Source organism: Lissotriton helveticus, chromosome 3_1, assembly GCF_964261635.1.
Source record: "Lissotriton helveticus chromosome 3_1, aLisHel1.1, whole genome shotgun sequence".
Lineage (NCBI taxonomy): Eukaryota > Metazoa > Chordata > Amphibia > Caudata > Salamandridae > Lissotriton > Lissotriton helveticus.
In genome coordinates, this window is record NC_136061.1 from 2,072,860,734 (window position 1) to 2,072,886,371 (window position 25,638).

The following is a 25,638-nucleotide window of genomic DNA, read 5'->3' on the forward strand; positions in this document are numbered from 1 at the left end:
GACTGCTCATGCCAAGCTACCAGGGGAGTGAGCAGGGGTTACTTTAGGAGTGTAACTCCCTTATCCCGACTAGGAAGAAGGGTCCCTATTTGGACAAAGGTACCTACCTCTGCCAACTAGAGATCCCAATTTCTAACAGGGTGAGCAGGGGTTATTTTAGACGTGTAATCCCCTTATCCTGACTAGAGTGGTGGACTCTGCCTGGCTTAGGTGCGTACCCTAGTCAACCAGAAAACCCATTTCTAACAGCGGGCATCTACAAATCCCAGACGTTGCCACTGGCCTATGTTATCTGTGTGGAATGCATTGGCCTTGATATCTGGGTTGGCTGCTACCAATCTCAGTACATTCCATTGTCCTGTGATTTCTGGGTGGGCTCGAACCAATTCCAGAATGTGTTACTGGCCTATGACATCAGAGTGAGCTGCAACGAATCCTGAGAACATATCATGCAAGTGGGGCAATCGGTGAAAAGGAGTTTTCAATTTAGTGTAGGTGACACCAAGATCCCTCGTACGAATGTATTCCCATTCTTAGGGATCCTTTTGGATGACCAGCTCAAATGACGCCCCCTATTACCCAAAAAAAAAGGATCTGGCCAGGGTGAACTCAGCAATTTTTTATTTTTCATCCAAAATAGGGAAGAAAACAACAGGAGCTATGCTGCAAGTGTATCAGGCCAAAAACCTGGCCATAGCTTAATATGGCAGTGAAATGTGGGGATACACTGCTGCAGAAACCCTCCAGATAGCTGAAAATAACTTTTTGAAATGCATTTTATGTGTTCCCCGTGGCACATCTAATTTAGCGGTCCACGAGGAACTGGGGGTTCCCTATTTAAGTGATGCCCTTGCTTTGCGACCCCTGATCTTCTGGCTAAAATGTTGGTTGAACAATGATCTGTTTTTCACCCACCAGATCCTAAGAGAATGCATGTCCCTTGACAACTCGGGTCGTATTCCGTGGCTGAGATATATTAAATAAAACCTTTGATGGGTTAGGGCGGAGGGAGTTATTTTCCAACCCCAATGTTATTATAAAGAAGGATGTGGAATCGACCAGGCTAGCCTTTCTGTCACTAAGGAATATGGAAAGGGAAGCCAAGGAGGTGTTGAAGCCTAGCGTGCGAACGTATATAATGCTTAAAACAACCCCAATAACTGAACCTTATCTCATGGGGTCTCTGTCCACATCATGAGAAATTGTTGTTAACTAGGTTGCGGCTGAACCTTTTTCACCTTTTGCTCGCCAGACCCAAGGGTTTTAATAGAGGTCAAGTGTCAGCTCCCTGCGACTGTGACAGACAGTCTCTGCAGGACACAATGCACTTCCTGTTTTTATGTAAATTATATGAAATTCCTTGTACGCGCTTTTCAGTTCCTATTTTAAAAATAATGAATTTTAGACAGGTTCACCCGGCACTTGTGTTCCTGCAATTATTGAAAGAGTACTGTATATTTTTATAGTAGAATTTTTAAAAGCCACTGTTAAATCCAGAGGTTGTATGGATGTCTAATGATTGTTTCCTCAGGTTTTTTTTATCTAACTCGTATAATTCTAACTGTGGTATTGGCTGTCATTTGAACTTATGCACCTTTACTGAAATTGCTTTTATGTCTATGTAACTTTTATGGTTTGAAAGCAAAACCGAATAAAGTGTTTCTGATCTGATATCATGCACTTATGACATGGAGGTTTGCTGCAACAAATCCCAAACCATGCCATGGGCCTTTGAAATCTGTGTGTACTGCAACCAATTCCAGAACATGTCACCGCCTTTCAATCAATCAATCAGACATTTGTATAGCGCGCTACTCACCCGGAGGGTCTCAAGGCGCTTGGGGGGGGGGGGGTCCTCTACTGTTCGAACAGCCAGGTCTTGAGTTGCTTCCTGAAGGAGAGGTGGTCTTGGGTCAGGCGGAGGTGGATGGGGAGGGAGTTCCATGTCTTGGCAGCCAGGTAGGAGAAGGATCTTCCTCCCGTTGAGGCTCTTCGGATGCGGGGAACGACGGCAAGGGCGTGGCTGGTCGATCGTAGTTGTCGGGTGGGGGTGTAGGAGGTCAGGCGGTCGTTGAGGTATCTGGGTCCTTGGTTGTGGAGAGCTTTGTGTGCGTGGGTGAGGAGTCGGAACGTGATTCTCTTGCTAACGGGGAGCCAGTGCAGGTCTCTCAGGTGTCCGGTGATGTGGCTGCGTCGGGGGATGTCCATGATGAGTCGTGCTGAGGGGTTCTGGATGCGCTGGAGCCCTGTTCTGGAGTTTGGCTGCGGTTCCGGCGTAGAGGGAGTTGCCGTAGTCCAGACGGCTGGTGACGAGGGCCTGGGTGACCGTCTTCCTGGTCTCGGTGGGGATCCACCGGAAGATCTTGCGTAGCAGGCGAAGGATGTTGAAGCATGATGAGGACACGGCGTTGACTTGTCTGGTCATCGAGAGGAAGGAGTCCAGGATGAAGCCCAGGTTGCGTGCGTGGTCCGTTGGTTTGGGTGTGCTGCCCAGGGCGGTGGGCCACCAGGAGTCGTCCCAGGCGGAGGGTGATGATCCCAGGATGAGGACTTCCGTCTTGTCTGAGTTCAGTTTCAGGCGGCTGTTCATCATCCACTCGGCTACGTCTTTCATCCCTTCGTGTAGGTTGGTTCTGGCGGTTGCGGGGTCGTTGGTGAGGGAGAGGATCAGCTGGGTGTCGTCGGCGTAGGAGAGGATGTTGAGGTTGTGTTGGCGTGCGATGGCCGCGAGGGGGCTCATGTAGACGTTGAACAGCGTGGGGCTCAGTGATGAATCCTTTGATATCTAGGTGGGCTGCAATTAATCCCGTAACATTCTACTGGACCATCTATGATATGTGTGTGTGCTACAACTAATCCAGAAACATGTCACTGGCCTATGGTATTTGGATGGAATGCAGCCAATCCCAGAACACGCCACTGGCCTTTGATCTCTGAGTAGATTGCTGTACTCGAAAACTGATCAGCTGAAGGAAATGTGGAAAGCATCAAAGATGACACGTGCTGGCTCCAAAAGGATTAGAAGTTATAATGCTGGTCGTAAGAGTTACATCATTTCTGGATTCTGCTCTCATTTTTTGAACCCTCCACTGAATTGTCGGAACATTTCACGCGAGTCCGAAAGCAAAGCGTACACAATTAAAAGAAATGGATTTAAACATATTCATACTGTGCATCTCCTCCCTTACGAAGGCCCAAGGTGTGGTTTGTCGATGCGACTGCCAGGCTAATCCAGTCACACCCTGAGATTAAACTATATAGATGAACTCCGCGGCTCCAACCCTGGCCACTGCACGGTAGAAAGAACACAGGGCAGTGCTCCGCGGCAGGCGCACACTCCCTGGGACAATTACAGCGACTTCTCTTTAATTGTCGGCAGAAGAGGGCCGACAGCAACTCCGAAGCCATGTCAAGAAACACGAACATGCGCTGGCGGCTGCCGCTCGTCTGCTTCATCTGGCAGATTGCCATGATCGTGCTCTTCGGGGTCTTTGTGCGCTATGACATCACATCCAGTCCAAACTGGGCAAGGACAAACACCCCTGACTATGAAAATGACTTTTACTTCCGATATCCAAGTAAGTCCACGTTTAGCTCTTTATATACTGTGTGGGGGGGGGGGGGATTGTGATACCCTGGTTGGGTACCCAAATATTTGCAAGCAGGTCTGTGTGTATTCAGAAACCTCTCTGCATGTCCACACCTAAATGACAGTGACGTTGTGATTTTACCCCAGCCCCTTCCTTTCGTTTCTTCGTGCATCATTTCTGCTAGCTCACAGTGGCGTGCTTGCATATGTTGCACATTGATCAACACAACAGTCCAGTACATAAAAGTAGTTTCCGTGGCCAGTTTTTCAGTGTATCTATATGTCTACTGCTCAAATGTTTCCAATATAACATGGTAAACATGGTAAAAAAAACGTCTCAAGCTATATAAACTGCCGCAAAATGATTTTTGGGACATGGAGAAATTCAGAGAGAAAGGTGGATTCATCGGGTAGTGCAGAGAGAAATGGCAGATCACAAATAAAGATGGGCCAACGCACGAAACCATATAAAACCCGTGGCAAATAACCCACAAGAAATGAAATGACAGGCTGGAGCATGGAGGGAAAAGTCGAGGTGTGACAGGAAGAGAGTAGAAATGAAAGTTAGAGCTTTTAAAGGTGAGAAATAGGGGAGTTTCTCGAAGATTGTGAAGTTAGTTCTTGCGAGGGAGGCTGCAGCAGGAATCTCTCCGGAGAAGGGAAGGGAGGGGTCAAATACACCACCAAGAGAGTGAACAAAATGTAGTAAGAGAAAAAACGATGGAAGATGAATAAGGACAAATAAGGGAGGGGAGCAGGAAAGAAAACGTCTCTGTTTAGTGGAATTATGAGAATGAGTGAGATGGCTTATTAAGAACACGGTCAAATTTGGCAGAATAATGCACTATATGACGTTTGTGAGTATATAAATGACAGGAAAGTCTGGCGGATGAAACAAGTGAAGCTTGATGGGAGGTGCAGCTGGAGAAAGAAGCAAGCCCAGGACGCTGGCCTGCTAACACCGTGACAGAGGAGCTTGGAGACAGACATATTCCCAGGCTGGGCCAGTGCACGGGTGCACTTTGTGAGGTCGAAATATCGCTACTGGAAAGGAGTAGCAGTGATATCCCAGAGAAAAGAGAGTACTCTATAGTGGGGTGATAGACCGTGCCAAAAGTATGAGGGTCGTTTTTGACAGGTGTATGTAAAAGAGTCAGTGAATGAGAGCAGAATAGGCTATAGCTTTGTAGAGTGAAGAATGAGGAGTGAGGGCTGAAAGGAGACGAGAGATTGATGTCCCATGCGGAATCAATTTCTTGAAACCATTCTCTTCATACCTAGTCAGATATCCGAATCAATAGTAACCAGATCTCTAAAGTAGGCGTCAGCCTTGGCTGTGCTTTTGTTCGCCTCTTGGATTCTACACATCTGACTTTGAGTGCAAAACTAAACTCATCTCTGTTCACCGACAAATTCGTAGTTGCCGAGGGGGCTACCCCCCAAACGCTGGAACGGACAATACCATTTTACATACCCTGGTGGGTTTATAAATAAACTCTGATTTACACCAGCACAATCTCAATGAACATCAGTGTGCAACATGGGCACTTTTACTGTTGCAGAGTGATGTGCGGCATTCACTGATCATGGACATTTGTGTTTAGGGGAAGCATAGCATGTCGTGGAGTCAGTCAATCGCAGAGCATCCCCATTCACAAGGAGCCATTGTGGGCCTCTGCTTGCATTGCAAGTCAGCAGTGCACACGTTTTAGTAAACCCTGATTTCTGACACTTCTGCCCGTCAGAACCTGCACCCGATTGTTGCCCACCACGAAGGTGAATATACTGGCTTCCCATATGTATAATAATGCATTTCACTGCAGTAGCCCTAAAAAGGTAATCTGAGGACATCTTGCGATGGGGTGATGGGGCTATACCGACCGAAACCAGAGCCCTGCTCTCCATGGCAGATCTTTGTACCTCATAATACTCAAGGGTGCATGCCTAGCTTCTTCGTATTGGTGGATGAGAATGTGGTTATTAGTGTATCCAGGACTATTCATTCTTGGTCCTATCTTCAGAGAGCATGTTTGCACTGCACATATTTATGCAACGAGAAGTAAACGTTTCTTATTTTATTTTTGGTGACAAGGTTGACCTGTAGAGTTTTATATTTCGACTGCCAACCTGTGCTATCGTCTACTACTGTAGAGGAATTGTAATTAGTACAGTAACAGTGTAAGAGTATAATGTTCCACTTGTGCAAAGTCAATGGGTCTGCCTTGTATTAGAGCTCAGAATTTTTAGTTTTTCTCACTTGCATTTGGCAGCATGTAAGGATGGGCCTTTTTGCAATTTTCTGACAACACCTATTTCAGTTTTAGGGACTTCTACGAGAATAAGTAAAACAAAATACCGAAAAAAACAGAAAGATTATAATTAATGTAATCTTGTAAAGTGTAGAAAGGGAAAACAGCTAACTGAAATCATCAAGAAATAAATATGGGAACCATAGAAAATGTTTGAGTTACAATAAGGTGCTATATAGGGATCTATGCCACATCCGACTCTTAAGTGGGCTAGGGTTCATGGGGTCCTTGTGGCAAGACAACTTTTTTCATGTTTTCACAGAACGATTCGCACAGAACGTAAATGCACAGAATATGTAGCATTCTCGCTGCGAGTAGTTTTCCTAGGGGAAAAAATTGCAAAGATAAGTCGTAAAACCATCACTATCAACTATCTATTATAATTAGTTTTACAGGATACTCGAGTGCAGGCTATAATTATATGGTTGCATTATTATATTGGTAGCACAGACAATCCAATATGTAGGAATTGTTTTGAAAATACTTAGGAACAATTTCACAAAAACATGTTTGAGCATCCATATTTACACATGAGTACTCCCGTTTACAACTTTATTTGGGTCATAGACCATAAAAGTCAAAGATCAGAAAGAAAAATATAGTAGATAAGCCTAGTTGCAAACATATTTAGTACTCAAAATCGTGTCTAAAATACGTGTAAAGCAAATACACAAAGGCGCCCCATAGGTCTGTATGTACAGATGGGCACCCAGAGATGCACACATTATGCTCCTGGGAACCTGTTCAGAATAATGCCTGAACAGGTAATACGGCTTTCTAAAGGCTGTGCATCCCTACTTTAAGTAGGTATGCCCCGCCTTTGTTCTGCGTACCTTCACCTGCGCCAGGTTGGATGTAATGTAGATATATGTACAAGACCTAAGGGGTCAATTCTGACCTCTAGTACCTTGCTGCCCCATTGCAGCGCATGAAGGCTGGTAGACAAAATGTGTTTTCCTCTTTTCAAGATTTTTCCCATTGTAGGTGTGTTCTAGAGGATGGGCCTTCTTCTACGGCCTGTACTCTGAAAATCGGCGTGACATAAAGGAAATTGCAGGCTGCTTGTACCCTTTTCTTCAAATGAACGTTGGGAGCTAAAAAAAATCAAACAAGTGTCTGGAGCATGCCCTGCTCTTACATACTCCCGAGAGTGATGCTCTGTTGTCATTGTGATGCCTTAATGGCGCCCGGGGATGCTCCGGTGAAGCATTCTGGGATCTTCGCACCATGTGTCCAAATCTGAGCGTTATGTGCAGGAAAAACGCGTTGGGGGGCATATTATCAAGAACGGTGTTAAAAATATCGCCGGCAGAAAACTATTGGAGAATTCCAATAGAAGTCCTTGTTCACACCAGAAGATGGACTTCTATTGGAAGTCATAAGGGCATATTATCAAGCCCATTATAGCTGCTTTAGCAGCAGTTTTCTGCAGCTAAACCGGCGATAATTTTTAATGCCGTTCTTGATAATATGCCCAACAGTGCATTAAGAATCTTACCTTATTATCTCACTTAGGAAATTGTTGCAGTAATACCCTTAGGCAGACAACAATGAAAGGCAAATATACTTAAATATCTGTGCGACTTAAGTTCTTAAGTTTCAGCAAGCGATGTCTTTCTCAATACCTATTTAGCATTTAATTTATCTGGCTCCACCCAGAAACAATGGAAGGGTTGCTAAAATATGTTATGTTGCAATTGTGTATGTTTTGCCTCTGGCTCTTTTAGCCTTTGCATGTCTCACTGGTGCGTCAGATCTTAGATTCCCACTTCACGCTTTTGGTACAGTCTGCTTTCAGTGTGAAACGTGACCAGTACAAGTTTCCATCCTTTTCTTGCTGCACAATTAGAACCCATTTCATGATTACTGAAATTCACCTTACACTAATGGTAATTGCTTAGTGACTTGAGCACCCTCAGATCTGCAGAGGCCCATGCACCGCCTGGAGATTTGTGCATAAGCTCACATAGTTCTCTGATGTCAATCAAGTAAATGGCATACTGCCACCTTCTTCCAGTCTGCCTCCCTTAATCCTTAATTATATGAAGAGCTGGAATGCATGCCAGCCATGCATCCCAGCTCTTCATATGATTAAGGATAAATGTTAATAATTCTCATCAAGTTTTATATCACATATTACCAATGTATACAAAAATACAAAAATATTTAAAAATAAAAACGTCAGACTTTACACTCTAACACTGGATAGTGTGCCTGCGCACGTACACACGCATACTAGCAAATATTCAAATTACATCATGCAAAAACAAGACTGCCCCATGCCTTAGTTTGTGATATGGGTGGGCATTCTCTATTGGCTAATCAATTTTTCGTTCAAGTTGGACATACTATGGTTCCCAAATTGTCATTCAAAGCTGCGGTAAAACACACACCAATCAATCATACACTAGCAGTTTACAACATTTCTGTCACATACAGATCTTTAGTCGAATTAGAAAATATTTAGTCAAAAATTATTTTGACCTCTCTCACTCAAAACTTCTTATTCAGACATCCTAAAATATCATGTATCCCGTTTGTCGTACCTCTTGGCGAACCAAGCAAGCAAGCAAGCACGAGCCCAGGTTTATAACCCGTTGCATGAATCAAAACGGTGTATTCCATATAAATATAGCAGCAGACCCATTCTATCGATGCTGTGTAACATGCTTTACCTACCTAACATCAAAGGGTTCTTTCTGACTCTTATCAGTAAGGCTGAGCCCAATGATCAAAAAACAACAACCAAAATGCCAATATTGATCAATCTTTCCTCAATTATTTGTTGGGGCACAAGTGAATGACTCAATGTGACCCAGAAATGTACTTTATTATATTTAAAAAAAACGTTATTTTCTTTTTTTCAACAACTGTGTGATTTTAAATATAAATCATTACAAACACCACGACCACAACTTAAAGAGACACTTATAAAACAACATCACCAATATACAATAGAAATCCCAAAAATGCCCAAAACGTTTGAAACATGCAACATTAAATGACACATTTTACACGTTATCGAAGACAAAGACAATGCACTCAAAACATAAAATTCACATGACAAACAAGCCCAGACAGGTATAACATTATTTGCAGTTTTTTCAACCTTTGTATTTCAGGCAAGACTCAAACAGTGTACTGTTTACTAAAACTCCTTAAACAGTTTGAAAATGGATTAAACTCAATTCACATCAATATATCTGCATTTGAAAACAGGAATAATCACTTTCTCAAAAGCTTTTATTCCCGTTCTTGGACTGGAAACTTATAATTTCTTTGTTGGCCAGATGGACGCTCTCATGTGTGTTGGACATGCGAATCTCAGTAAACGCAGTTCAAACAGTGGCGGCGTCCTTTACTTTAAGCCCGACAATCGTAGCTGCAGCCATGTGTTCCTATGATATGCCAACAAAGAAATTATAAGTTACCAGTCCAAGAACCAAAATCATAAAAGAATGATTGAAGCAATGGACATCCCATCGGATATAAAACATCAAAGATGGTATATGATTTGTTGTGTAACAGATGAGATCGGCTGATCTTGAATAATAGCTTTTGGTCCTGAAGAGAATCCCAAGATTGGAAAGCGGGGTTTGAAACGCGTCGACTGTGGTTTTTCCAAACTGTTTTATGGAAAGTGATTATCCCTAACTGTTTACAAATGCAGGAATATTGATTTGAATTGCGTTCAATCAATTTTCAAACAGTTTAAGAAGTTTTTCTAAACAGTACACTGTTTCAGTCTTGCCCGAAATACAAGGTTGAAAAAACTGCAAATAATGTTATTCCTGTCTGGGCTTGTTTGTCATGTGAATGTTATGTTTTGAGCGTATTGTCTTTGTCTTCGAGTATGTGAAAAAGGTGCCATTAAATTTTGTATGTTTCAAATGTTTTGGGCATTTTTGGAATTTCTATTATAAATTGGAGATGTTGTATTATAAGTGTGTCATTAAGTTGTGTTTGTGGTTTTTGTAATGATTTATATTAAAAATCGTACAGCTGTTGAAAAAAAGAAAACAACCTTATTCTAAAATATAATAAAGTACATTAAAACAGAGGTTTCTGGGTCACATTGAGTCATTCACGTGTGCCCCAAGAAAACATTGTGGAAAGATTGATCAGTTTTGGCATTTTGGTTGTTGTTTTTTTGTGTAACATGCTTTAGCAGCAGTCAAAGTGAGATGGATTGCCTCATCTGGGGGACAGCGATTGTCCATCCTCACTACCTTCTCCTCTGTGGCTTTTTAGTACCAACTTAGCTCTCTGCGAACCCCAGCTATATTCTGTATACACCTTAAAGGAGGTCCATTCTACAGCCTGTGCAATTGCAGTAGCATGATGACTTGTAAAGTAGTTGGTAATATGCACTCGCTGAGCCTCACGGAAGGCAGCATCATCTAATGTACCTATCGAGAGTCCCCATGTAAGAACTGAGTATGTGGTGCACCCCATTTGATGTCTACAAAATGGGCCATGTGGTCAGAGATCACTCATCCTAGATAATCAGAAAACACCACCCAAGAGATAAGCTCTGGGGAGCAGAAAAAGCAGTCGAGTCAGACCTAGAGGTAATGTGGGGCTGAGAAATGAGAAATGAGATGCAGGTCACAGTTATGAGTTCTCCGTGCATCTAGGACGGGCCACTGCTGGGTCCACAGTGCAACAGTTTGTGAATGCTGATGGGCTGTGACATCATGAAGTAGAGGGTGAGAACAATCCAGGGTGAGATCTGGGACGCTATTAAAGTATCGCTCAATATCCATAGGATACCCTCCCATTGCCCTAGGAACCCGGATAATGTAGCCCAAAAGCCCCCTTCTCAGAGTTTGGTGTAGATATACAATCTAAATGAACTGATTGACCATCTAGTTGACCTTATGCAAATGCATATCTACCTTCCCTATCAGTCTCAGTTTAGAGACATTGAAAGGGTGTGCCTGGATGGATCCATAGTAAGGCTTCCCGTGCATAAGAGGAGTATATTGTACCATACAATGGCCCTGCCAGAGCTTACTGAGCTGCTGCATTCTACATCAATGAGATGAATCTCTTGCAAGAAACGGATATACGCCTGCTGTTGTTTGATGCCTTTGTATGTGGAATATCGACATTGCGCAGAGTGCAGTCCCTGCACATTCGGGGTCAAGAATCTACTGCTACTGTGACAATCCTTGTTGTCTTTGCCAGTAGGGTAAACAGACTAACACCCCACCCTCCATCCCATCCGCCGCCTGTATATGTTCCTATGTGAAATTGTGTAATGCTCGTGCAGACAGGGAATAACAATGGGGTATAAACAATAACAATCTAACAAAAACCAGAGCCTGCCATCAAAAACGGCATGCCCAAACATGTATACTGAAAGCACACACTCAAAATAGATAAAAGTGACAACTCAAAGTTTAGTGATGAAACTTGAAGAGTTAGATGTGGCACCCAGATCTGCACATTATATCATGTTACATGTGTATAAGTTAATATAGTACAATAAACTCAACAGGGTATATTCTGTAGGCTTGTGAATATTGGGATTTGGAGTATAATAGAAATTTTTCCACTGTTTGCGGCGTAACAATAGAGCCGCTCAAAAGTCCCCTATGACGGTAACCAGCAGAGGTCATCTTGTCATCAATTGAGGCTGAACTTGTGTCAGTGCGTTGTAAGAGCGATTTTAATACATACCATTCTGATACATGAATTAATTCATGAGGTGCATCAATATGTGCACTAGAAGATTTTACTGTTTTAATTCCCGATTTCTTTTTTATGTATATAAAGAAATGTTTCTTGTAACACTTCCAAATAAGTGTTGCTTGTCTTTAGTTGACATACTGGGATGGCACCTTTTGGTGAAATCATCCGCTCCTGTTGATGTCTACTCAGTGGACACCTTGATTTGATCTCCTACTAAAGATATCGAATTTGAAACTCCAGAAGTAGATCATCCCAAAAAAATGGGGATTTAATTCAGGGGACTTTGAGGAGATCTTTTGCATTTTTGAGCCCTCCTAGACATCTTATTACTTGTGGGTACCATCCACCTGAAATACTTTTTGCAGGCCTATGGAACCAGGCAAGCAAGTCAGCTATTAAATAACATTAAGAATGTGACTATGATGAAACACATTTCTTGAGACATTTGGATGGCTCATATGTTACATGACAACGAGGATCAATAAAAGAACGTGCAAATTCTGTAGTGGCTGGTGATCTTTGAAAGTGGTGGGACGTAATACAGGCCCCAAATTCCTGTGAGCACATGTAGCAAGGGAGCCCAACTTCTTCTAAGAGGGTTCTCCCCTGAGAACATTTTGAAAGCAAAGGGGCAACATAGTGGATTTTAAAGCACAATTTTCACATAAATTTGCTAAAAGGCCATGAGCTCTGAATAAGCTCTCATTCAATATTGACACACTTTCCTAGTATGCCAAGCCAATGCAGCCTCACACTCCTCATGAGTTGACACATTTGTTGTTCAAAATATGCTATGGGTGACCCTCATATATCGATATGTAAAGAATTACTTTGATTGTTTTAGTGACAATTTATTGTCACGAAATTGAATTCATTTTGAATAAAGTGAACAATAATGTACATTTGAAAAAAATGGCACACATGTTAGGCAAATGTAAAATAAAAAAAACAAATTATTAGGCCAGGGGAAATTTAACTTACGCTGGATTAATATTGCATAATTTCCAGCCTTTTATATTAGAAATTGTTTTGGGAAATACATAAAATTATATTGTCAAGCCATGTTGTGTAATAGATATTTTGTCTGGGTTAAATTCCTCCTGGATCACTGACTAAATATCGACGGACACAATATAGACTACCCAAAATATCAACGCCAAAATATCGACGGACAAAATATCGAATTCATATCTACAAACAGGTAAGTACCAAAATATTGAGTACAAAATATCGTTTATATATATATACATTGTAAAAATATCAAATTTGTTAAAAATAATGTAAAATAAAAAAATATTAACAATAAATAGATAAAATATACTTAAAAATACTTAAATTACCTAAACATTATTAAATAATTAATGTAACTTATATAAAAAAATACAATCATATCTGTTAAAACATATATATATATATATATATATATATATATATATATGAACATAATATTGATAAAAAATACACAATATTATTACCGTAGGATAGCGTAGTGGTAAAAATTACTATTCACACTCCAGAGAATGCAACAGTAGGGAAGGCGGTGGATAGCGTAGGGGTAATAATTACTATTCCCACTCCAGAGAGTGCAACAGTAGAGAAAGCGTTGGATAGCGTAGGGTAAAAATTACTATTCCCACTCCAGCGAGTGCAACAGTAGGGAAAGCGTTGGATAGCGTAGGGGTAAAAATTACTATTCCAACTCCAGAGAGTGCAACAGTAGGGAAGGCGTTGGATAGCGTAGGGGTAAAAATGACTATTCCCACTCCAGCGAGTGCAACAGTAGGGAAAGCGTTGGATAGCGTAGGGGTAAAAATTACTATTCCCACTCCAGAGAGTGCAACAGTAGGGAAAGCGTTGGATAGCATAGGCGTAAAAATTAGTATTCCAACTCCCGTGAGTGCAACAGTAGGGAAAGCGTTGGATAGCGTAGGGGTAAAAATTACTATTCCCACTCCAGCGAGTGCAACAGTAGGGAAAGCGTTGGATAGCGTAGGGGTAAAAATTACTATTCCAACTACAGTGAGTGCAACAGTAGGGAAAGCGTTGGATAGCGTAGGGGTAAAAATTACTATTCCCACTCAAGCGAGTGCAACAGTAGGGAAAGCATTGGATAGCGTAGAGGTAACAATTACTATTCCCACTCCAGAGAGTGCAACAGTAGAGAAGGCGTTGGATAGCGTAGGGTTAAAAATTACTATTCCCACTCCAGTAAGTTCAACAGTAGGGAAAGCGTTGGATAGCGTAGGGGTAAAAATTACTATTCCCACTCCAGAGAGTACAACAGTAGGGAAAGCATTGGATACCGTAGGGGTAAAAATTACTATTCCCTCTCCAGTGAGTGCAACAGTAGGGAAAGCGTTGGATAGCGTAAGGGTAAAAATTACTATTCCCACTCCAGTGAGTGCAACAGTAGGAAAAGCGTTGGATAGCGTAGGGGTAAAAATTACTATTCCCACTCCCGAGAGTGCAACAGTAGGGAAAGCGTTGGATAGCATAGGGGTAAATTTTAATATCCCCACTCTAGTGAAAATAATTCAATATAAATCACATAATTATAAATTAATCAATTAATAAATTGTAATTACCAATTAAGAATTAATTAATTACCAATTAAAAATTAATTGACAATTAAAAAAAAAATACCAATTCATTAATTAACATGTTTAATATTTATAAGTAAATTACTTCCCACCCTATTCCCCTATAAACCCACTACCCACTACTAAAAATAAAATGATATTAATCACATAATTATCAAATATTAAATTAAAAAAAATAATTATCAATTAACAATTAATTAATTACCAATTAAAAATTAATTGACAATATATTCAAAATAAATACCAATTAATTAATTAACATATTTAATTAATTATAATTAAATTACTTCCCACCCTATTCCCCTATAAACACACAACCCGCTACAGAAAATAAAATATTATTTTTCACATAATTGTCATTTAAACAATTAATAAAAATTAATTATCAATTAACAATTAATTAATTATCAATTTAACAATTAATTCAAAATAAATACCAATTAATTAATTAACATATTCAATTAATTATAATTAAATTACTTCCCACCCTATTCCCCTATAAACCCACACCCTGCTACAGAATTAAATTACGCAAAAATTAAATAACATAAAATTAATTACTTACAATAAATTACAAATAAATATACACTTTTCACACATAAACTAACAAATAAAACACTTAAAAAAAATTTCGATATTATTAAAAAGTCGATATTTTTAATCACCTATATTATGTACTGCGATATTTTGACTGTCTATATTTTTAAATTCGATATTACAGTACTTACCTTCAAAACGATATTTTGAATGTCTATATTCTGTCCAGTCGATATTTTGTCCATTCTATATTTTGGACTCGATATTTAGGTTACTCGATATTTTGGAATCGATATTTAGACCATTTACCATTCCTACTACAGGAGCACAGGAAGAAAATGAATGTACTGAACACGAAAGGCTGCTGCACACCTCACATGCCATGTTGCGCTCTTTTTAGCACAAAATGCATCCCTGCTCCAAAAATGCACGCAAAATCCGATTTACCTAATTTCAGCAAAACAAAGTATGCACATTTTGTCCAGGCCTACAGCTATGTGAGTGCTTTACATTATAGATCAACCCATGTTTGAATTTTATTCCAGCAGCCATCATCCTGATGAAACAGAAGTTGTTTTTGTAAATGTTATGTTGAATTTCTTGTCTCTAGCTCTTTTACCATGTCATTTGTTATTAATTCCCTGCTTTGCTCAATATAGTCTCAGATGTCACTGTCCCCTCACCTGATTCTGTATCCTTAACCAGACTAACTTAGTCACCCTCAGATCTGAAGAGAACCCTGTACAATCTGCAGATTTGACTTTCAAGCCTTCATGGTGAGTGTCTTGTTTGGGGATACTGGTTTGGCAGAAATCTCAGATAACGGCTGGTGTTCCTGCACCAAAAAATGGACATTAAAAGTTATGAACACGGAATGGGGAGTAACCACACTCATACACCTGGGAATGCCAGATCATTTTCTCCGTGTTCATCCCTTTTTCTGAGGAACAAATCAGTTCTCGTTTCTTTTGTATATGTTGTGAAATGGAGAATATGCGCCTCGTATCACCATGTGATTCAGAGCATCTTAAGTTTTATATCCATTATGTATTATTATAGCTTGTAGCAACATTTGGCCTGTTAGCACACATACTGCACAGTTGTTTCTGTGACAACATTTGCATACTATGTTCATAAGTTCATGTACCGAGCTGAGGAAATTTGCAGAGCCCACTCTGCCTATAGTGGCTGCATTGTGAAGCCTGAAGTCTTTATGAAGGAGGAGGTATACAGGATTTATTGATGTCTGCCAACTTTAGTCATTTCTGCCTAACATCATTTAAAAGAGTGAATGTGGGTGCCATTTAAAGGCAGCGATCTTGTATAACGTTAGCTTCCATGAATGGCCATAAAATGTCAACATGCCTCTCGTTAGGGGTACAAATTTTGATTTTATGAACAACAAGAAGGCTAATGTTGTCCTACTCATACTGGTCCTCCCACACCCTCAACCTTTAACCTCCATGGCCAGCCTAGATGTTACATGACCTCACTGGCCTCTGGGCATCCACTTTTTTTGATGTTCCATGGAATAAATAGACATATGACATTGATGTTACCTAGATACTTAACTGCTGTTTTAATTACTATATTGTTTGTGATAATAACAGCATTGTAACATCATTTAATTGTCATGTACCTTGTTACTTATAGAAATGTCGCATAATATTAGCCTTTTTGTCTTTAATAAAATAGTGTTTCCCTGCCCAATACATACTTTTTGACATTATCAAGTCGAGCATTTATAATGGAGTTTTATAGTCCCTAAATTGAATGAATTTGGAGTTAAGTGAAAAAAGTATGTACAGGTTGGGCAGATGAAGAGTGGCTCACGTCTCAGAAATTTCTCAATGTATATTTAGATTTTAATTTCCACAGCCCTGATGCAATAGAATTTCTGAAAACATGCCATGTTATATTTCTTGCCTCTTGCTCTTCCACCATTCTATGTGTCATCTGTGCCTCGGGTACTACATTTTAATGTCATCCTTTGCACAATCTGATCTTTGTTTCCTCCGTCCTCTCAGCTATTTAGCCCTAATAGGAATGTTAGACATATTAACATGGTTTGCTCTGAAAGTTGATACAATATATGTTTACAGAATGTAAAACCATTCTCTCAATTACACAATTCACACTCCACACACTGACCTGCGGACTCTCAAATCTGTAGATATCCCTGTGCAGCCTGGGAAAAAGCCTCCACTTTAATCCCCTCCCCCCACTTTGCAAATCTTCGAAGTCATACCTAAATCTCAATTAACACAAATACCCTAATCACTGCTAGATCAAGAGCTAACTTGGATTTTGTTTTGGGGATACTGAGTTAGCACAAATCTCGAATTCCAGTCAGCATCCCCGCAATAAAATATGGAAGCTACAAGTTGTGTCTCTCGAATGGGGAATAACCACGCACCTCAGAATTACAGAACATTTTCTGTGCATTTATTCCGGATGCTGTGGGACAAATCTGCTCACAGTTTTCTGTTTGGCAGTTGGTGTAAGGCCTGAGGGTATGATAGGTTAGGCAGGGTAAAGTCATGTGGGAGGAGTGTCGTGCACAGTCCCAGGGAGCTGCAGGGGTCAGGCAGGAGTAGTTAATGCCCCTTCCCTCAGCCTCTGTTCCTGTCCCAGCTGTTTCACGCAGTACACATCCACACCTGATGAAACTGGGTACTAGGGTGTCTCTGGGCCTAAAATTACTGGCTCTGGAATTTGCTGACCCAGAATTACAGGGTCCAGAATTTGTGAACCCTGCAATTCTGTACATAGAGAAACCAGGACCAGAAAAACTGTGCTACTCATGAGAGCGAGTGATGGCTTCCAAATGGTGTAAATGCACCAGGTGGAATGCCGCCACTCAAAATTAAGGCTTTGGAGTTTTTCTGGGCACTTCATCATTTGGGGACTGAGCACATATCACGTCACAGTGTGGGTCACAAGCCAATAAATTATTAATTAACAGTTAGAATTTCTAAACCGTATTCTGAAAGCCCAGTAAAACAGTTTCAAATAGTTGCTGCTTGAGACTTATGAGGACGTGAAGTCTGGTTGCGGTGTCCTTACATGGGCTCCCGAACTGGTTCTCATGGTGCGTTCTTTTCTTCTTGCAGAGTTTTATATAGCGCGAACTAGAACCGAACCGAATAAGTTATCAGAGCGCTTTACATAGCACCAGTTACGTTACACGAGGACACACTCATTACGTTGAGATTTCCTTTCAGGATAATATAAAGCCATTTTAACAGCCAGGTAGCTGGGTCCAGAAAGTAAAAGTGAGTTTGGAACATCTAGAGAATGTGGGGTGGTCATTGAAATTGTTGAAGCTGCACTCAGCGAGTACTCTCTGACTACACTTCAAACACTCGCATTGCCGCCTATCCATTTCTGTTTGTATGCAGAAAGATCAGAACACAGGACTGCAAACAGCATCACAGGACTTATTTAGAGGAGAGCAGTTTCATGACATCTGCGTAAAAGCGACCCTCTTTCCTTTTCATACCCTTGCACCTGTTCCTTTTGACACGTTTTTGTAGAGTCGCTGTAACTGCCATCAAGAACCCCTAAAGTGATAGAATGGACTCCAGGAGAGATAGCATCAGAGTGAATGCCATACTTATGAAAGCGCCTCCAACACCAAGAACCCTGCTGCCTTGTTTTGTACGAGTCAGCCATGGGGGTCTCAGAAAAATTAATTTAATGGCCCTCATATGCTTGGAGAAATTAATCAGCATCTAAGGAACCTAAATTATTCTTTTTGTATAAAAGTATATTTATCCATTTTCTGTTTTCTGACAGTGTACACACACATCCCCAACATGGGGCAAATTACTACTTTAGTAGCATTTAGTCAATTCAACAGTCATGTAGCCTCCGACCAGTATTATGAAAATACAGCCACAGTACAGTGAACATGTCAGCCCGGATCCGCAAGCCCTTAAGTCTCGTCTTTGTCCTCCACCAGTTCCAGACTACAATATCTTATTCAACTGCCCCATACTTTTTGGAATTTACATGGGCTCCCCCTACTCTTGTAGGTAACCCTCTCTGCCTCCATATACATATTCATAAACATTTTCCATTCATTCAACATAAGAAAAGACCAATGTACTGCATCAAGGGAAATGAAGACTTGAGACTCTAACCAATCTACTACTTTAGCTAGCCAATTATGTGTTTGTCTAAGGTTATGCCAACCCTAATTGTCTTGGCATAAAACCCAATTCATCCTTGTGTATTGCATAGCAGGTTTATGATTGTGTGCTGGAGGTCCACTGGCAATTTTCTCCTCTCTTTCACTTCTGTAAAAAGCCTTAGCCACCCGACCCGGAAAACTTTTATGAATTCCTACAGGAACCTTTTGTGTTGAAATTTTTTATTAAGAACATTTTAGATAAAGCACAAATGCAGATACGTATGCAGAGGATAAAGTGAAACATAGCATAATTGAGGAAATAAGTTATAAAATATAACAAAGGAGGTATAAAACAACAAATCCTCTAGAATTCATAGGGCAAGAGTAAGGATAAAAGAAAAGGATAGAAAGAAAGAAAAGAAAAAAGAAAAAGGAACTAAAGAAAAAGAAAGTTTAGGAGAAAGAGAGAGAAAAAAGAAAAGAAGCCCCAGAGTAACAAAACTAATTGTGAAGTGAAATGTAAGTAAGAAAAATGAGAATATACGTAGGAGAGAAGAATAAGAGTGAACATGGTGCGAAGAAGGTGGACTTAAGAAGGAAGAGCAGCCGTAGAAGAAGAAGGAGTAGAGACAGAGTCATCATCCACTGTGTTTTCTAGGAATGGGGACCAAACTTGGGGAAAAATGGAAGCTTTATCCTGCAAATTATAAATTATACGTTCGTAAGAAGCTGTTTGGACCATTGCTACCAACCACTCCTCCTGAAAAGGAGATAATGAAGACTTCCAATGACGCAATATACAAATTTTTGCCGTGGCTAGAGCAGTATGGAGGAAACGAGTCTGTGGTTTAGTAAACTTTGGAAGGCCACGAAAGTCATGTAAAATTATATTTGCCGAGGTAAAGGGCAAGGGCAATGACATAGAATGAGCCAAAGTCGTTCGTACAAAAAGCCAAAATGATCGAGTACGAGGACACTCACCGATAATATGCGTGATATCACAACCGGAAGCAGAACATCTCCAACACAAAGAATGCGAAAGTAGTTTAGCATGATGTAATTTGACCGGGGACCAGTGCCATTCATGGAGAATTTTAAAAATACAGAATTTAAGGCGAGCTTCTCAAACACCCTTATGTAAACCTTTCAAAATGAGATCCCACTGAGTGTCTGAGTATAGCACAGATAGGCGTGATTGCCATTTTAGTTGAAGAGCTTTTGAAAGGGGTTGCGAAAAAAAAGGATGTAAGAAAGTCTTGTAAAGACCAGAAGTGACACCCCTAAAATTCCCCCATAAATTCAGATAGGATAAAATAGGACAAGCGGACAACAGCTCAGGTGGGGAACCTAGATGTTTTGTGATAGCTTGTTGAAGATGTGAATAGTTATAGGATTATGTGGGTGGTAGATGGAATTCCTCACTGAATTGGGGAAAGGATTTAAAATTGTCACCATGAAACAGTTGTTCTAAGGAGTGAATACCTGCCTCCTGCCACAGAGGCCAGGACACAGTGCGACCTCGAACCCGAATAGCCGAGTTAGACCATATAGGGGCGTTAAAATGAAGCCGCGAGTTAGATTTAAGGATACGATGACTTCTGTGCCAAGACTTATACATAGCAGATAATATAGGATTTTTGGGGTCAAGAGAACTGGAACCCTCGCCATAAAGAAGGGACAAATCAGGGCCAGAAGCCAATAAATGGCGTTCAAGTGGAACCCATTGAGGGATGTCTTTAGACTTGGGTAAAAAGAAAGAAAGATGGGAAAGATGAAGGGCAAGGGAATAATGCTCGATAGAGGGAAGACCCAAACCTCCCTGCAATAGGTGGGATTTTAATTTGGCTAAGGTGAGACGTGGTTTAGCTGTATCCCATATAAAAAAAATTATTTTTGAATCAATGGATCGAAGAGTAGCCAAAGGAATAGTCAAAGGGAGCATACCCAGAACATAAAGAAAACGTGGCAGGATGACCATCTTAATCGCCTGAACCCGTCCCCAAAGGGATAAACCCAGGGCCTTCCATTTATCGAAATCTCTTTGCATTTGCGCAATTAAAGGAGTTAAATTGTCCGTGACAACGTTATCCAATCCCCTATTGAGGAGTATCCCTAAGTATTTAAGCCGAGAAGGTTGCCAATAAAATGGAAAGGGAAACATCCTTTGTAGTACCAATGGACATAGGTAAGGCTTCGCTCTTATCCCAGTTTATCTTATAGCCAGAGAAAGAAGAAAAATCATCAATGACACGGAGGAGAGCAGGGAGAGAACGTGGAAGATCAGTGAGGGTGAGAAGAATATCATCTGCATATAAATACATTTTTGAGTGACCAATTGGAAGAGGAATGCCCACCACAGCAACCGATTGATGAATTGCAGTAGCCAGAGGCTCCATAGCCAAAAGGAAAAGAAGAGGGGAGAGTGGACAGCCTTGACGGGTGCCCCTCCGGATAGGAAATGGAGTAGCGAAAAAACCTCCACAGTTAACTTGAGCAGATGGGCCATCATAAAGTAGTCGCACTTTAGCGATGAACTGATCTCCTAATCCAAATCTTTGCATTATGGTAAAAAGGTATTCCCATTCTATGCGGTCAAATGCTTTTTCAGCATCCAAAGAAAGAAGTAGGGCATCACCAGCAAGATGCTTAGCTGACCATAGGGCATGGGAGAGAGTGCGTAAGTGGTTTCGAGAGGAACGACCAGGAACAAAACCTACTTGGGAGTTATGGATTAAAGAAGGTAAAACCTTGCGAAGTCGTGATGCGAGAATGCTAGCAAGAATCTTAACATCAGAATTTAAAAGAGATATAGGACGTAGTGACGACCTTTCATCTTTTGTAAGGCATATTCCACCTTAGAAGTAAAAAGGGTATTGAGGGACATGCGCGCCTGTTCCAAAAACTTTCGGTTTTGGAGAGTTGGTTTTGAAATATATAATTGAGAGAGTCGGCGAATATCCTTTTCCAGATCAAGTTGCTTGGCAGCGTTCTTTTTATTATAAAGAGCAGCGTCCCGCATAAGTTGACCCCTGATGGTTGCCTTAGCAGCTGCCCAGACCATTCTTTTAGAGGAAACAGAATCTTCATTATTGAGAAGATAATCACGTAAGTGGGACTGCAAAAGAAGTTTACCCGTTGCCGTTTTATATTTGTTAACATTCAAACGCCACGATTTGCGCCCCGGACTCATAAGACCCAAATCTAGAGATAGAAGAACAGGGGAGTGATCAGATATAGCTGCTTCTAAAATCTTGGAATCAGTAACCAATCGAACTGAATGTTGCGAAAGAAGAAAGTAGTCAAGGCGCGAAAACGTACCGTGGGTAGAAGAAAAAATGTGTATTCTTTATCCTGCGGGTGACTTAGTCTCCAGTGGTCAAGAAGACCAGTGTCAGCAAGAATGTCACAGAGGATGGCTCTATCCGAAGCGTTGATAGTGTCAATGCAACCTGTTCTGTCAAGAGCAGGATCCGGTGCCAAATTCCAATCACCACCAATTTATTTATTTATTTATTTTGCATACTTATAACGCGCTGGGAATCGACTCCCTGAGGAGTATCTCCGCGCCTTTTTGGCAGCATCTGAGACCAAGGCCTGCTCTAACAATATTAAGTGAAGACTTAGTGGGATTAATAGTTGAACAAGAAAGTTTTTAATTTTTTCCTAAAAGGAAAGTGTTCCTTACAGGTTCTAATGTCATAAGGAAGATCGTTCCAACACTTTGGTCCAGCTACAGACAGAGCCCTTCCACCTTGTCTGGTCTTACAAAACCTGGGGACACATAACAGCTCTTGATTACCAGATCTCAGAGTTCTAGCAGGGATGTAAGGGACAAATTTTTTTGTTAGATAGTCAGGACCTTTACCAATGAGACATTTATGGATGATGCAGCACGTTTTAAACAAGACTCTCTGTTTCACAGTGAGCCAATGTAGTTGATTCAGTAATGGTTTCGAGGGTGTACGTGCTGGGGCATTCAAAACCAAGCGTGCTGCCGTGTTCTGCACAACTTGGAGTTTGTTAATGATGCCCTCATTGGCGGCTAACAGCAGCCCGTTACAGTAGTCCAGTCTGCTCAACACAAGCGACTGAACTAGCGTTTTCCTGGTGGAATCAGGTAACAGGGGGAAAACCCTTCGGAGAAGACCAATCACATGGAAACAGGAGCCTACCACTTGATTGGTATGATGTTTAAAAGCGAGCTCCTGATCCAGTTTGACCCCGAGATCTTTTACCACCTCTTTGGGTACGGGGACTGGGCCAAGGTCTTGAGGCCACCAGTCGGGAGTCCACAATCTTTTGGCCTCTCCAAAGAGCATTACCTCAGTCTTTGAGACGTTACACTGAAGGAAATTTGCTGCCATCCATTGGGCCACCTCTTTCATCCCCTGGGCAAAGGAGCTGCGTACCTCAGGAGTCATGATTTTAAAGGGGAAGAGGAGTTGAGTATCGTCTGCATACGATACAGGAATAAATCCGTGGGATCTCATGATGTTAGCCAGGGGTGCCACGTAGATGTTAAAAAGTGTAGGGCTCAAGCAGGAGCCCTGTGGCACCCCCTTAGAGATCTCCACCTCCTCTGACTGGTACGGACCCAGTGTGACTCTCTGAGTACGCTTGATGAAAAAGCTCTTTAGCCAGGCCAACGCCTTGCCACCCAGCCCGATGTTAATGAGTCTGGAGGTCATGATATCATGTGACACAGTGTCAAACGCCGCTGACAGATCTAAAAGCACCAGGATAACGGAATAACCCTTATCCTGTAGCATATGGAGATCGTCAGCGACGGACAGCAAGGCGGTCTCAGTACTATGCCTGGGTCTGAACCCCGATTGTGAAGGGTCAAGTCCTCCTGCACTTTCTATATATTTGGATAAGTGCCGATTTACAAACTTTTCGGCGAGCTTCCCTAAAAAAGGGAGGAGTGAGATAGGTCTCAGGTTTGTGAGGTCGGTCCAGGGAATGGAATTATTTTTGCGTAGGGGTCTGACCAAAGCTTGCTTCCAGCCTAGGGGGACTTCCCCCGTGCTCAGAGAAAGGTTAAGTACCTGCTGAATACCTACACCCAGCTCCTCAGTGAGAAGAGACATAACCCGTGCTGGTATAATATCCGAGGGGCACCCGCTCTTAGTTTGGATGATAAGAGTGGTTATCTCCTCCAATGATATAGGTGGAAAGGCTTCAAGCTTACAGGTCGTATTTCCTATTGGGCTAATATGGGGCTGGACCAAACTATCAGCATTGCTCATAGAATTCGAGGTGGATTTGGTGGCTAAGATCTTCGTATAAATGCCATCTATTTTTTTAACAAAAAACTGAGAGATATTATTGCACAATTCCTGAGACTCAATCCCATCCGTTTCGCAAGCCGGGGGTTTTATAAAGGTTTGCAAGATCTGGTAGAGTACTTTAGGATTTTTTCCGGCTGCTGACAATTGGGTTGCAATATGATGTTTCCGTGCAGCCCGAATAGCTTTATGGTAAGCTTTTAATGAGGTCCTGTGTGATTCTTTGTCCTCTGCCTTATGAGTGGCCCTCCAACGTTTTTCTGACTTCCTAGCAGTTAGCTTTAACTGTCTAAGATCGTCAGTGAACCAGACCTCTTGTATAGAAATAGGCCGTGGTTTAAATTTTCTCAAGGGAGCAACCTGGTTAATAGTCAGTGTTAAGGCTTCATTGAATTTGACTAATGCGGAGGAAACATCATCTCCACATTCATCCCAGTTGGGCTCTGAGTATTTACTCCTGAAACCCTCAGCAGTTAGTTTGTTCCAGGGTCTTCTGACTTCTGCCATCGTCCTCTGGATGCCCTTTACCTTATAGTTAAGGCGGGTGTAAAATTCAATGATGGCGTGATCAGTCCAGTCCACTAAAGTGGGAGGCAGACATTTAATAGAGGTGTAGTTGCATAGCACAAGATCTAGGGTGTGTCCGGCAGTGTGTGTGGGTCCCTGATTCATTTGGTTGAGGCCAAGCGAGGCTAGATCGGTCAAGAGTGTCTGTGCTTCAACACATGTGGCTATTTCGCTATGGACATTGAAGTCCCCTACCACAGTAAAATCGGAATTACATCGTATGTGGGGGGCCAACACTTCCACCAGTTGAGTGGAAAAATTCCCAAGGGGGCCTGGAGGTCGATAGACCAGTGCACCTTTCCTGGTGTACTTAGTATTTGGGTTGATGGTAAAAATCAGGAGCTCCATTTGCGGGTTACACACCGTTTCAATGACCACCACCTCTATTTCTTGTTTGAAAATGATGGCCAGCCCACCACCAGTTTTAATGGGGCGGTCCATCCTCACTATTTTGTATCCCAGCGGCACCCCCATAGTGATGGCTGGAACAGTGTGTGGTTTTAGCCACGTTTCAGTCAAGAAACAAAGATGTGGGCCCTCAGAGGTGATGAGATCCCAGATCTGAGTTGCATGAGACACTAGTGAGCGAACATTACAGAGAAGGTTCTTACAAATCAGAGAAGAATCATTAGCAGGGCATGGATGTTGTATAGGGACGGAGGTAGGGTGCAAAGGGGATATAACAGCGTTGCGACTAAATTGTGTGTGACATATATTGCAAGAAAAAGGTCCCTCCACACATATCTCCGCCCTACGGGGACACAGAGTGGTAACATACCTGCCCACGTCCCGCAATGTCTGGCTAGAATACGTGTATACAGGTTGATGGAGAGGCTCCGAGAGGGTGATGGAGCCCGTCATAGCCACCAGCCCCTAGCCACGTCCTGCCGCAATGAGAAATTGAGAAGCATTTATT

The 25,638-nt window shown here is 41.6% G+C and overlaps 1 protein-coding gene across 1 annotated transcript in view; it reads left to right on the forward strand.

The window, feature by feature from the left end:
- Positions 1-3,269: 3,269 nt before the first annotated feature.
- Positions 3,270-25,638, forward strand: part of RHCG (Rh family C glycoprotein) — a 401,798-nt gene continuing 379,429 nt past the window's right edge. Inside the window, exon 1 of the mRNA XM_078683199.1 lies at positions 3,270-3,578. Coding sequence (XP_078539325.1) covers positions 3,407-3,578 — 172 coding nt within the window. The 5' untranslated portion in view covers positions 3,270-3,406. The remainder of the gene's footprint in view (positions 3,579-25,638) is intronic.